This window comes from Zootoca vivipara, chromosome 13 (assembly GCF_965207765.1).
Source record: "Zootoca vivipara chromosome 13, rZooViv2.hap1.1, whole genome shotgun sequence".
NCBI classification, from domain to species: Eukaryota; Metazoa; Chordata; class Lepidosauria; order Squamata; family Lacertidae; genus Zootoca; species Zootoca vivipara.
This window is the reverse complement of record NC_142596.1, coordinates 17,813,882-17,827,990: the sequence shown is the minus strand read 5'-3', so window position 1 is coordinate 17,827,990 and position 14,109 is coordinate 17,813,882. Positions and strand designations below refer to the sequence as shown.

The window sequence follows — 14,109 nt, the reverse complement described above, 5'->3', positions numbered from 1 at the left end:
ACAAAAAGGGACAGAATGGGGCAGTTGCAGGCTTTTTCCAGTGGTGTTTCAAATATATGCGATTTCACGGATGCAGTGGGGGGCTGCCTGTAATCTAATCTGCCAATGACCAGCACATAGCCAACAGTGGAACAGGAGGTGTCTGCAGTGAAAAGGATCCAGTAGCAGGCAGTGGGTGAGACCTTCTGCTTGAGTTCCTTGGCTGCCATAGCTAGTTAGAGATGATAATGGACAATTGATATTGAACAGAGTTCAAGCTGATGTTTCTATTTATATCATGTGAGAAAATGTCAGTGTCCTTGAACAAGATTTGTTTAATGTTCTCTCTCTCTCTCTCTCTCCCACACACTTCTTTTTTTAAGTGATTCCATCAGCTGTTGCTCCTATTGATGCCATACCTAGTGAAACAAGTGCAGAAGCTCCAATCACACAAACATCTGCTTCTGGGTGGACATCTGGAGCTCCAGATACAAGTGGAATGTATGAACCTAGTGGAGAACCCTCTGGATTTGGAGAAAGTGGGTTTCCTTCTGGCGCCACCGATTTCAGCGGACTCCCTTCTGGTGAGAGTGGCCTACCATCAGGAGACATAAGTGGCCTGTCTTCCGGTGTTATTGAAGTCAGCATTTTACCTTCTGGAGATGAAGAACTGACATCAGGGATTGGCTCAGGAATCCAAGAGCAAGTACCTGGACTTCAAGAAGGCAAAGGGGTTCCAGAAATCAGTGGGTTGCCTTCTGGATTCAGTGGAGATGGTTCTGGTGCGGACCTTTTCAGTGGCTTACCATCTGGAGAGTATGATTACAGTGGTCTCCCATCTGGATTTCCTACCGTGTCCCTTGTCAATGCTACATTGGTGGAAGTTGTCACCACAGCAACGGACAAGGAAGTGGAAGGGAAAGGAACCATTGGGGTCAGTGGAGATGGAGACTTATCAGGGTTGCCCTCTGCTGGATGGGACATGAGTGGCATAACCAGTGGGTTACCCTCGGGATTTGATGTCAGTGGAATACCTGACATCAGTGGGTTTTCCTCAGGACTTGATATCAGTGGGGAGCTGCCTAGGATACCTGATATCAGTGGATTACCATCCGGACTTGATGCTAGCGGACAACCATCTGGCCTACCAGATATTAGTGGGTTGTCCTCAGGAATTGACTTCAGTGGGGAACATTTTGGGATACCTGATATAAGTGGCTTCGTGGACTTAAGTGGCCACGCTTCCGGTACTGATGGAAGTGGCGAGCCTTCAGGGGTAACCTTCATAGATGCCAATTTGTTTGAAGTGACAACTCCTTCAGCTAAAGAAGAAGAAGGCAAAGGATTTGTAGAAATGAGTGGGTTGTCTTCAGGAGATGAAGATCTATCAGGCATAGTATCTGGAATGTTAGATGTGAGTGGTCAGCCTTCTGGCCAAATAGACTTCAGTGGGTGGACTTCAGGATCTCATGAAATTAGTGGACTTCCAAGTGGACTAACAGACATTAGTGGGGAAAGTTCTGGTGTTGGTCTCACCAGTGGCTTGTCATCTGGAATTTACGATTACAGTGGGCTCACGTCTGGGTTTCCCACGGTCTCCCTTGTGGATACAACTTTGGTGGAAGTTGTAACACAGCCATCGGTTGCCCAGGAACTTGGAGAAGGGACATCTGGGGTATTAGAAATCAGTGGATTTCCTTCAGGAGATAGGGAGGCATCTGGAGAACCATACGATGTGACAACAGTTAGCGGCTATCCATCAGGAACAATTGACATCAGTGGAACATCATCGGGTGTTCCTTATTTTAGTGGAGAAATTACTGGTGTCACTGACCTAAGTGGAGAGTCTTCAACCGTGGCTGGTACTAGTGGTGATGCCTCTGGAATCCCAGAAATCACCTTAGTAACATCTGATCTTATAGAAGCTGTGACAAGCCCTGCAGTTTCACAGGAAATGGCTGGAGGAACAGAGGCAACACATCCCCATTTTTCTGAATCAAGTGGGGAAACCTCCGCGACTGGTGGAGAAACTTCTGGCTATCATGAAAGTACCATAAGCCCACCTGAATATCATGATATTAGTGGTGAAACATCCACGTTTCATGAAGCTGGTGTAGAATCCTCAACTGTTCATGAAACCAGTGGTGAGATATCCACGTTTCATGAAGCTGGTGTAGAATCCTCAACTGTTCATGAAACCAGTGGTGAGACATCCACGTTTCATGAAGCTGGTGTAGAATCCTCAACTGTTCATGAAACCAGTGGTGAGATATCCACGTTTCATGAAGCTGGTGTAGAATCCTCAACTGTTCATGAAACCAGTGGTGAGATATCCACATTTCATGAAGCTGGTGTAGAAACCGCCACCATTCATGAAACAAGTGGTGAAGCATCAGCATTACCAGACAGACACCCTGAAATGCCAACCCTTTATGAAGCGGGTAGTGAAACATCAGCATTGCCTGAAACCCATACAGAAACATCTGGAGTACCTTATTTCAGCGGATTGCCCTCTGAGGCACTTGAAGAAAGAAGCCAGATTCATGGGGATAGTTCTGGGCCACCTCCGGACCCTGCCTCTGACGTTCTGGAGAAAGCTCTGCTGCCAGATAGTCTACCAGGAACCAGTGAACCAGATGCTGAAATAACTGCAAAGTCCAAGCATCTAGAAGAAGGCCAGGTTGAAACAGAGGCCTATACACACAAAATACCAGGTTCGGAAACAGAAGGTTTAGCTTTTCCAGAGGTTCCACCAACACCTCCGACTGCCAAGGATGTCCTGCCTGAAGTTTCACCAGAGGTTACAGATGAGACAGAATCTACTATACAAGGTACAGTTAAAAATATACAGTGGAACCCCCCATAGCCAGCCTTGGTTATCTGAATCTCCAGAATGCTCACACTCCCTGAGGTGGAATCTACATACATATTTTTAAAAAAATATGAAAATGCTTTTTAAAAAGTGTTTGTAAAAATACATTGAATTTTCCATTAGGCTCACAATCGCCATCTAGTGTCACATTGCACATTGCATTTAAAAGACAGTTCAAATGTTTTATTTGCAGCTGTATAGCTGAGCCCTGAGTCTCTCCTAGACCATCTTTTATCATACTGCCTTTCATCAGCAGAACCTCATTCCTGTTCACCTAAATCAGTGGTCAGGAACCTATTTCAAATTGAGGGCCGCATATTCTTTCTGGGAACTTTTTTGGGGGAGGTGAGAGCATGACTAAAGGCAAATGTGGGTGAAGAAATGAATGTTACTTTTGTCAACAGGAAAGAGAATGTAGACAAAACTAGAACTACAGTGGTGCCCCGCAAGACAAAATTAATTTGTTCCGCGAGTTGTTTTGTATTGTGGAAATTTCGTCTTGCGGTTTTCCAATTTAAACAAAGCAACAAAAAAAAAATTACAAAAAAATCATCTTGCAAAGCACGGCCATAGAAAAATTCATCTTGCGAGGTACCACTGTAGTTGGCTTCGCCTGTCATTGGTTGTACTGCCACCTACTGTTGACCACCCAGCCTTCCACCCTACCAGTTCCAAAGGGATAATTAATGCTTATCTCCTTTCATGGTTGCAGTTATGCCCAAGACATGTGAAGAGAAACCATGTGGTGCTGGAACCTGCCAAGAACAAGATGGAAGCATCACTTGTGTGTGCCCACCTGGGTATATGGGCGATCGCTGTGACATAGGTAAGTCCTAACTTCTTCTTAATATGGAGGTTGAGAGGGTAATATGCACCCCACCAAGAAAATGTTATTGCAAAACTGTGTTGCTTGTTGGGCACGTTGAGCAAATATCCCAGGTTCTGAGCACGGAGGCAGAACCAAGAAACAGAAGAACAGATGGGCTATCCACAACACACTATTGTTACGTTTCTTTGTTCATGCGCACGTGGAACTACAGATCTGCTCTACTGATCCGCAATTCAATGAACAACTAATGCAGCTCAGTGCAAACGGAAAATAATCCAAAAGTGATGTATCAGAAATGGCTGTCAAGCATCAGCCCCACAACAACTGATATATGTAACCGCACTGGGAAGAGAGTTTCTCACCCAGTGCAGCATTACAAGCCCAGGAAGAAGGCTTCATTCATAGTTCTAGTTGCAGAGCAAGTGGGGCTGGTCTCACTCAGCCCAAGATGGAACACACATGCCTTTGCGAACAGCAGCACTGCTTAAAGTGGTGTCACTGTGCTTTAAACGTATGGTGTAAATGTGGTCTCTAGGTCTGTCTCTTGTCCTGCATACTAACATACTAACAGTAGTACGGTTACCAAAGTGACAGTCCGGACAGAAAACTTGCTGAGCTTTTTGGGGCAAAGTGGCTGAGCTTTTTTGGGGGGGGGTTGCCATGCGTCCGGATTTTCCCAAACATGTCAGCAATTTCTGACATGTTTCCGACTGCCATGTTCCAGCTATGTTCGGGAAAATCCAGACATACCGTAGGGTAACCCTAAATAGTAGTAGCCTTTTACACCCAATACACGAGGGGTTAATAAAGAAAAAAAGAAGAATATTTCCTTCTGAGGAAGGAGGCTCTTATTCTGAAATGCTTCCCAGCAGTCCAGGACTATTCTCTGAAAACCATGTCCTTCTGGAATGTAACTCACAAGGGAGTGTCCATCAGACCAGCAGAAGTCATCCATACCTCTGTCTCTAAAGCCAAACCATTGGTAGTCTTGAACATTGTCTACAAAGGAGAGAGGAAGACGGAATGGATATCTTTCTATCTATCATCTATCACCTATCTATCATCTGTCTATCTATCTCCATCCATCTTGGGTCTCCAGCTGTTTTTGGACTACAACTCCCATCACCCCTAGCTAGCAGGACCAGTGGTCAAGGATGATGAAATTTTAGTCCAAAAACAGTTGGAGACCCAAGTTTGGGGAACCCCGCTATAGAGGAACCCATGGCTGCTTAAAGTGGTATCATAGTCAGTGATGCACCTACCATTTGGGGGCCCTGAAGCTTGAACTGTTATGGGGTGGGGGTGGGGGCTTCACAACCAGCAACGAGGTCTGAATAACCACTTTTCACTTTTTCAATGGGGCAGTTCCACAACAGATCAACACTTTAAAAACAAAACAAAACAACTACATCTCAGATTTTGATTAAAATCGCTGTACATGTCAAAATTATCTCACATGTAAAGTCACTGGTGTGAATAAAAAATTTCCTATCCCTTTAGTTTTCAAATTCCTGCAACACACCACCTGTAGAACATCTGTGCTACTGACTCTCAAACTTTGGAATTGTTGAAATATATACAACAAAAAATTAATCAATTTGAATTGTGTGACTCAAATTGGATGTACTAGCCCCTTCCTCTCTCCCCCCCCCCAAATAAATTAAGCAGCGTGGACTAAAGTCGTTTCTGGGGGCCCTCTGGGTTTAGGGGCCCTAAAGCTTAATCTTCTTTAGTTTTATAGTAGATCCACCCTGATCATAGTGCTTTGAATGTATGGTCTCCATGTGGTCTCCAAAGGAGGTTCTTCTTCACACAGTGAATAGTTAAACTATGCAATTTGCTACCATGAGATGGATCAATGGCCTCAACTTAGCTGGCTTTGAAAGGGGATGAGACAAATTCATGGAGGATAAGGCTATCAATGCTTACCACAAAGATGCAATACCTCTCTCCATGTGGAACATCCCAGATGCTGCAATCGTCATCTGAGGCACTTCTCCATCTGCCCCTGACACAGGAGATCCAAAGGGTGGCAACACAAAAAAGGGCCTTTTCAGTGGTGGCTTCCCGCTTGTAGAAACACTGTCCTCAGGGAGGCTCTCCTGGCATCTTTTATATATTTCTAAACATCTGGCAAAATTTGGCCTTTTTACAGAGGCTTTTGGCCCTTAATCTGAAGGCCTTTCAAGTATTTGCGGCCTCTTTCAGTGCGGCAGGATCTGTAAGATCTTTGTATAGAGGTGGGGTTCTTTCGTTTCTTTTATTGTCTTTGCTGGAATCGGTTTCAGTATTTCTGTTGTGTCTGTAAGTTGCTTTGAGTCGTTTCCATTATCATGGCTATGTGCTACACAGGGACGCGGGTGGCGCTGTGGTCTAAACCACTGAGCCTCTTGGGCTTGCCGATCAGAAGGTTGGTGGTTCGAATCCCCGTGACAGAGTGAGCTCCCATTGCTCTGTCCCAGCTTCTGCCAACCTAGCAGTTCAAAAGCATGCCAGTGCAAGTAGATAAATAGGTACCACTGTGGCGGGAAGGTAAATGCTGTTTCCATGCGCTCTGGTTTCTGTCACGGTGTCCTGTTGCGCCAGAAGCGGTTTAGTCATGCTGGCCACATGATCCAGAAAGCTGTCTATGGACAACACAGGCTCCTTCGGCCTGAAAGCAAGATGAGCGCTGCAACCCCATAGTTGCCTTTGACTGGACTTAACTGTCCAGGGGTCCTTTACCTTTACCTTTTACCTTTTGCTACACCTCCAAGGTCTGGGGTGCTACACCTCCAAGGCACCCGGTTGGCCACCGTGAGAAGAGGATGTCCAACTAGATGGGCCTTCGGTCTTATCCAGGAAAACCTCTTCTTATGTTCTTACAGCGCCATCTACTGTTGCTCCTCCTTGCCTTTGCCATCACCTGCTCTCTTGCCAGGTAAAAAGCCAGGAAGCAGGTAGGCCGAGGCAGCAGCAGCAGCTGCTGCTGCTCCTTCATCTCACCACCGTTGCCATCCCCTTGCTTACGTCTTCTGGGCCAGAGGAAGAGATAAAGCAAGCAAGCGAGAGACAGAGGTGAAGAGGAGGAGAAGCAGGTTCAGGGAATTTGCAGCAGTCACACCCTTCTGGGGTGTGGAGCTCAGCAAATGCTGAACCGGGCTGACTCCCGGTGCTTCCCTGCTCTCTGCTGGTAGGTCTTTTTAGAGTAAGCACTTTACATCACTATACCTTGGAGGGTTTTTCTGTATAAGAGAAGTGACAAAATAACATTTTTCAGGAAAGTGCCATAGAGCCTCATTCTCTGACAGCTAGGGATGGGTGAATCTGTCAATTATATATTCTCTTGATATCTCATTTTTTCCTATCTTAAGCTCTTCACATTTCCACATCAGTTTGCAATTTTAAGAAAAAAAGATTCTCATGAAAATTCATCACCACTTTGCTGCAAATTTACCCTAATATACAAATTTTTGTATGCAAATTTTGCCTGATGTACACATTTCCTAATATTTATATTTCCCCTAATGCTGTGCATTTTTTATTTTACATTTCAGTCATGTGCACATTTTTGTGCACGCTTTACGTGACCATGTGCATTTTTGTACACATTACTTGGCTGGAGAACTGCATGGCAAAATTCGGAGAAGTGCAATTCGCATATTGTTTTGGACAGTGTGAATTACGTAGATTTGCCTTTAAATGTGAACTGAATCACACACACCCATTCCTATGTTTTTCTATGATTATAGAAACTTCCTGCAAACAATGAAGACTGGATATAATCTCACCTCTGTGTAACTTTTGCTCAAGCAAATCAATAAATAGTTCATCAGATGGAGCCCTAATTCCCTGACAGCCAGTCTATGCATACTTCAAAATCCCATGGTGAAGATTTTTCAGATGGGAAGAGAAATGGCATGATTGCCTGTTCACTGTCAAAGAAAAGGGGAGAAACCCTCCATAAGTTACTTGTACAAAAGCCATTTTTTGTTTCGTTAGCAGATACAAGTGAGAAAGGAGGTGTGGGGTGCAAATAAGTTTTTGATTCAAGTTTAGATGGGTTTTCTATAATGTACAGACCTTTTTAATGCTGTTAATTTCCTGTGCTGTTTCCTTATTTTCTTTAGCTCATCCGCACTTCCTTTTGTACTGCGATTTCCAGGAAGAGGTCCATGCTTTAATATACCTTTCATGTCTGAGCATTTGTTTGTTTGCTTTGGTCTCAGCGCTTTCCCCAGGAAAACCTGTGTTTCACCACCGAATTGGAGAAAACGACAATCTGCAGAAAACCTGATTGCTGTTTCCTCTGATTCAGCAGTAAACGCAGGGGGAAAACACTGAGACAAAAAAGCAAAAAACAAAGCTTGGATATGGATCTTTAAAGCCCCAACCTGTGCCTAGAAATGCGGCACAAAAGGAAGTCTAGATAAGCCCAAAGTTGGAAATAAGGATGTGGCTGGTTATCTTCTCTTATCACTTGGCTTGTGAAATGAATGTGCGATGATGACCAGTGTCTAAGGCTCTGGATAAAGATGAAACAATTAGAAGCAGACAAAAGCCCCCTCCAGGCTATCAGTATTTTGTGGGAGAAATTCAAGAGCATACTGGGAATTTTTTTTTAAAAGGTAAAGGACCCCTGACAGTTAAGTCCAGTCACGAATGACTCTGGGGATGCAGCGCTCATCTCGCTTTACAAGCCAAGGGACCCGATGTTTGTCCGCAGACAGTTTTTCCAGGTCATGTGGCCAGCATGACTAAGCTGCTTCTGGCAAAACCAGAGCAGCACACGGAAATGCCGTTTACCTTCCCGCCGGAGCGGTACCTATTTATCTACTTGCACTTTGACGTGCTTTCGAACTGCTAGGTTGGCAGGAGCTGGGACTGAGCAACGGGAGCTCACCCTGTCGTGGGGATTCAAACTGCCAACCTTCCAATAGGCAAGCCCAAGAGGCTCAGTGGTTTAGACCACAGCGCCACCCGCATCCTCACTGGGAAATTTGGGCTTGCTCAATTAAAGTGGATTGATGCCTACTGCTGCCCTAGTGCAACAGATCCACGTTTTTAAAAAAGGAAACAGACTTTTTGCATTTGTGGGATGAATGGCTGATTAGTTGGAAGACACACCACGAGCAAATCAGGATGAATGGCCAGTACAGAAGAGCAGCTCAGAAACAAGGCGCTGTTGAGAATCATAGAATCATAGAGTTGGATTGGGGCCCTGTGGATCATCTAGCCCAACCCTCTACAATGCAGGAATATGCAGCTGCCCTATACAGGGATCGAACCTGCAACCTTGGGGTTATCGGCACCATGCTCAAACCAACATGAGCTATCCAGGCACTGAGCTATCCAGGCTCAGAGACCAAGAACTTGCTTTCAGTACCAGAACTGGAGGTCTTGCATGGATCCATTCACACATACACCTACTTCTGTTTGCTTCAAAACTTTCTCGATTTCAGCAGTCAAATTTTGGAGAGGAGGGAAAGGCTTTGGGGGGGTGTCACTCTTATTAAACCACTGGAAGTTGTCAACCCTCGCTGAGCTACTGCAAGTTACCCAGAGATGTCCCAGTAGGTCCTGATTTAGACATGCTTCGTTTCTGCTGGAGAACTCTTTCATCTGCTCATAGAATCATAAAATTGTAGAGCTGGAAGGGACTATGAGGGTCACCTAAGTCCAACTCCCTGCAAAGCAGGACTCTTTTGCCCAATGCTGGGCTCAAACCCGCAACCCAGAGATTGTCTCAGGCTCTACCAAATGATAGCTAGGTGACCAGAGGGGTGAGAAAGCCACAAGCAGAGGTGTCCAAATGAAGCAGACAGCAAAAAGGCATGGCAATAATTGATTTTGCAGGATGTGCTAAAAAGACTTGGAAAAAGTGGGGCTCCTTTTCATTGATAAATAACCTGAGGCACCCAGAGCTTGGGGGGGGCAAGCTAAGGTTGTGGGGGGGTTTCTGCTCTATGTGAATTACCGTAAGTTCTTGTCCCATGCCATTGCACATTGAGGAACATAACAATATCATATCATTATCATCATCATCATCATCATTTACCTGTCCTTCACCTTAAGGTCCCCAGGGTTACAACAATTAAAACAAAATTTTAAAAACAGTTTAAAACAATGTGCAAACACGGAAACATGGTCGGTCCTAACAAAACAAATCTTAAGTGTCAACAGGCAGGCTAAAGTGGGGCGCTTTCAACATTTGCTGTATAATGAAGGTGACAGAGAAACCTCTCTTCCTGTTCTTTAGGACCGTTACATAACCACATCGCCCTCCTCTGAATTTCCAGCATTTGCTATATAAAATAAAAAGTCTCTGGAATTATAGGGGTGTTTTTTACTTGTGGGTCTAAAGGAGAAAAATGCCAGTGGCTCACTAATACAATTAAATAAATTTGCAACCATATGAAGCTCCCTTTCCTGACTTCTGTCCAAGGGTTGGCTTTTCCATTTAGGTCCTCTCATCACAAAAATGACCCACAATTTTCTTTTATTTTCTCCCCTTTACGAGCATGTCTATGTCCTGCGTAGCCCATCACAATCTTACGCATCTTGAGCGCATCCCCATCAAAATACTATACTGCCTTTCTTTCTCCCAAATGCAAGCAGTTGTTTTCCTCTATGGTTGATCTGTCATCCCTGCTGGTAAGCAAAGGGGAAGCCCTCCTGGCACATCCTAGCCTGCCCTTCCCATTCCCCATTCCTCTTCTACTTCTTTGGCGGTGATAGTTCTAAGGCAAAAGCTGGTGCCCGCTTCCAAGTTTCCCCCACTGCCTCTCCAAACCATTCATTCATTCTTCCTGCCTTGCCCTGCCCTGCAAGACAAGCAAGGAAAGCCTTTCTCCTGCTGATGGACCTCCCTCCAGAGCCTGAGTCCTAATGGCAGCCCTTGATTTCTTGCAGACACTGATGAGTGCCACTCCAGCCCCTGTCTGAATGGAGCTACCTGCGTCGATGGCATCCACACTTTCAAATGCTTATGCCTTCCCAGCTACGGAGGGGACCTCTGTGACGTTGGTACGCCCTGCCTACCTGGCTTCAGCTAATCGTACTAACAGTATCCCTTCTCTCTCCCCTGGGTTGGGAGGTGTGGGGAGACATCCTCTCTATCACACACACACACACACACACACACACACACACACACACCCATCCCATCCTCATCTAACTCTTTAACAACTGTAATTTTAAAAACCAGTAAAAACTGCAACAGAACATTGCAGTATGAAGTGCTGCTGCTGTTCAGGACTCCACGTCCACTCAGCGTTTTCTCATTGCCCTGCCAAATATCTAATCTGCATGCCATGACCACTGAGCATGCTCAGACCTCACTGAGCTAGCCTGGGATTCCCTCCCACTAGAGTTTTCTCACCGGTTTTCGTTTGCTCATATGTCTGCAAACTTTGGAGTTTCCCCTAAGCCTGCTGATGCATCCCTCTTGCAAGCTCATGCTGGTGTCATTTTTTGCTATGTACATAATCAACAGCACCTGAAGGTTGCATGTTAGTAATAGAAGGAATTGTGCATTTTTGCCACAAGGAAAGCTGGTTTCTTTGCTTACCAGCCCATATTTATCTTGTGTATGGCAAGGAATTTCCATACGTAGTTTCTGTCTTTCTCTTTTTATAACTCTCAAGACTCCTGGGTATTCTCTTGGTCACACTTAGAAACCAAAGGAAGCCTTTGTTGGGCAGTTCCCAACATTCTTTCTCTTGGTCACATTCTTAAATGTCCAAGCTCGTTCCAAAAACACAAGGGTGGGATTATGGAGGGTCTGACTCAAACTAACTGGACCCTGCTGAAATGTGTGGAAGAAAGAAAAGGAGGCTGAAATCCGAGGTGCACTTGGGGAAAGGTGAAATCTGTTGCCTCACCTCTGCAACTTTAACCCCCTGTAGTTGTGTGTCTAAATGTATCCCTTCACTTTCTTCCTATGAATGAGTGGATTCACTTCTGGTGGGGGGGGCAGGGAGTAGTACATTAAGGGAGACGGCCCTACCACTAGGCCTAGTGAGATGACTGCTTCAGGAGACAAATGATATTTGTTGCAGTAGCAGTAGACTGTTTCTCCTTCACCCTTCTGTTGGTTGACAAAACTGTATGTGGCCCAATGGCCCATTGTGCATCCCCCTAACTAGCCTTCAGCATTACTTTTTTTTTGGGGGGGGGCACTTCCAGACCATCACTTTTCAGATGGAATTCAATCACATACCAGCAAATTCTGGTTGCACAATTACGGTTGAGTGGGTGGTCTTGTGCAACAAGCTGGCCTCCCAAAATGACTGGATTCTTTGGGCTGGGGAAATGCCCTGGGATGATATTTGCTTTGATGCAGCCGCATCCAATCACCCTACAAGCAAATCAGAATGAATGCTCATTAAACAGGCAACCCCATCTAGCCACCTTGCAAACAAAGCAGGATGAATGCCCAGCAAATGGGTTGCCGGGAAGCACCCTCAGACAATGCCAACCAGTTGTCTCCACTCTTTTCATAATGGTATAAATTCTGATCATTCCTTACCCCCTCCTAGTTTATTTACAAGTTCCATACTTTAGCTTTTCCTCATAGGGAATACTCCAGCGGCAAGCAAAACATGATACCATTCCATGTGCCAACACAGATGAGTTCCTTGGTGGGGACAAAAAAAGAATATTTCTTTTCAAGCTGGGCTACGGAACTTCCCTTAGGAGCCTCAAGTAAAAACATCCATCCATTCATCCCTCCCATCTTCTTACTAATAGGCAGGCAGGATGAATTCACATCCGATTTCTCCTACATCTTTCTTCCTCCCACCCACGTTACTTGCAGAACAAGCTGAGAGCAACAAACAGCCAGGCAGGGTTTTTGCCTGTTTACCTTGGCAAACAGGACCAGAAAAGAAATGGACCGTGTACAACCAAGAGGGAGATGCTTTCTTAGCCCAAGGGCCACATTTCCTTCTGTGAAATCTTCTGGGGGGCTGTGTGGAAGTTGTGGGTGGGACCAGGGACAAAAGTGGGTGGAGCAATGAATATAAATGTTACCTTTATACATTCAGGCACATTCAGTATCTTCCTTCCAGGCAAACAAGAAATATTAGGAGAGTTCGAGAACATGCCAGGCAAAAGGTCATGTTAATGGAAGTTCCTTTGCATGGGAATAAATATGAAGGGGGGGGGCTTTCACCTGCTCAGCTGAAGACATATGGATGTTGGACACACAGCCAGCGGGGGCCATGCCAAGACAAGTCTTTCTTCCCTTGCTGAATATCCATGATAAATTAAAGCAATTCTTTAAAAAATGTATTTTAAAAGACTATTCTTGAAAACCTAAAAACTCCCTTAAAAGAATCAAGTCTTCAAAAAAGTTATATGATCTAAGAAAGCCTTTAAAAGAATCCTTCCAGAAGAGTTAAAAAATTAAAAAGTAGCACCTTAGAGACCAACTGAATAATTTTAGGTATAAGCTTTTGTGTGCATGCGCACTTCTTCAGATACACTGAAACAGAAGTCATCAGACCTTTATACATAATGAGAGGGAGGGGGGAATGGGTGATTGGCTAATGGATATGGTAAGTTTGACTAACAGACTTAACATACCTTTTTAAAGAATTACTTTAAACTATCTTTCTAAAGAATCATTTAAATTTATTTTGACTATGGCAGACCAACATAGCTACCTACTTGAATATCCATGGTGTTTGACCTAAACAGGGCTCAATTGCACAGTAGTAATGAAAGGGCTGTTCACACATTGCATGCAAACCCTCCAACATTTCTCCGATGAAAATAGGGACATCCTATTCCACAGCCTCCAGCATTTTTCCAGTCAAAATTGAGGCGTCCTAAGGAAAAGCAGGCTGTTCTGGGATCAAATCAGAAACTGAAGCAACTTCTGTAAATCCAGGACAGTCCCTGGAAAATAGGGACACGTGTGCTATGTAGTGGCACTGCTCCAGCGCCGTACGGGGATGGTGCTGGGATCCTCTGCTCGTGGCTGCATCCTCTGCTCGCTTGGCCCCCATCACACCCCCTTGCTACGCCAGTGATTTTCTGATTGATGGAAATTTCAAGGGACAGAGATGCTGGGGGGGGGGCGGGGACTAAACTCATTTCACCTGTACTGGATTAAGGAGAGCAAACAAAATGTCAACAAAAATGAGAGGAAGTTAATTCCTCTGGGATTATGTAAACCATGTTTAGTTGTGGCATAATCCACTGAGGTGGGTCCTACTTCTTACAATATGCTCCATGGATTTCCACTGCCCTGCCTGTTAGGCATATTTAAATCAGCCTAAAGTTCTTCTCCAGCTCACTGTATCCTAGATGTCATCTGCACTAGACATTTAAAGCAGTATCATACCACTTTAAACAGTCATGGCTTCCTCCAAAAGAACCTGGGGATTGCAATGGGTTGATGATGTTTAGTCGTTTAGTCGTGTCCGACTCTTCGTGACCCCAT

At 44.9% G+C, this 14,109-nt stretch overlaps 1 protein-coding gene across 2 annotated transcripts in view; it reads left to right on the top strand.

Moving 5' to 3' along the window:
• The window catches only part of ACAN (aggrecan), a 90,881-nt gene that overhangs the window by 63,989 nt on the left and 12,783 nt on the right, over positions 1 to 14,109 (top strand). The window contains exons 12-14 of one of the 2 annotated variants that reach the window (XM_035132015.3): positions 363 to 2,810; positions 3,564 to 3,677; positions 10,572 to 10,685. In XM_035132015.3, coding sequence (XP_034987906.3) covers positions 363 to 2,810; positions 3,564 to 3,677; positions 10,572 to 10,685 — 2,676 coding nt within the window. The remainder of the gene's footprint in view (positions 1 to 362; positions 2,811 to 3,563; positions 3,678 to 10,571; positions 10,686 to 14,109) is intronic. The other variant, XM_035132018.3, reaches the window with a different exon arrangement.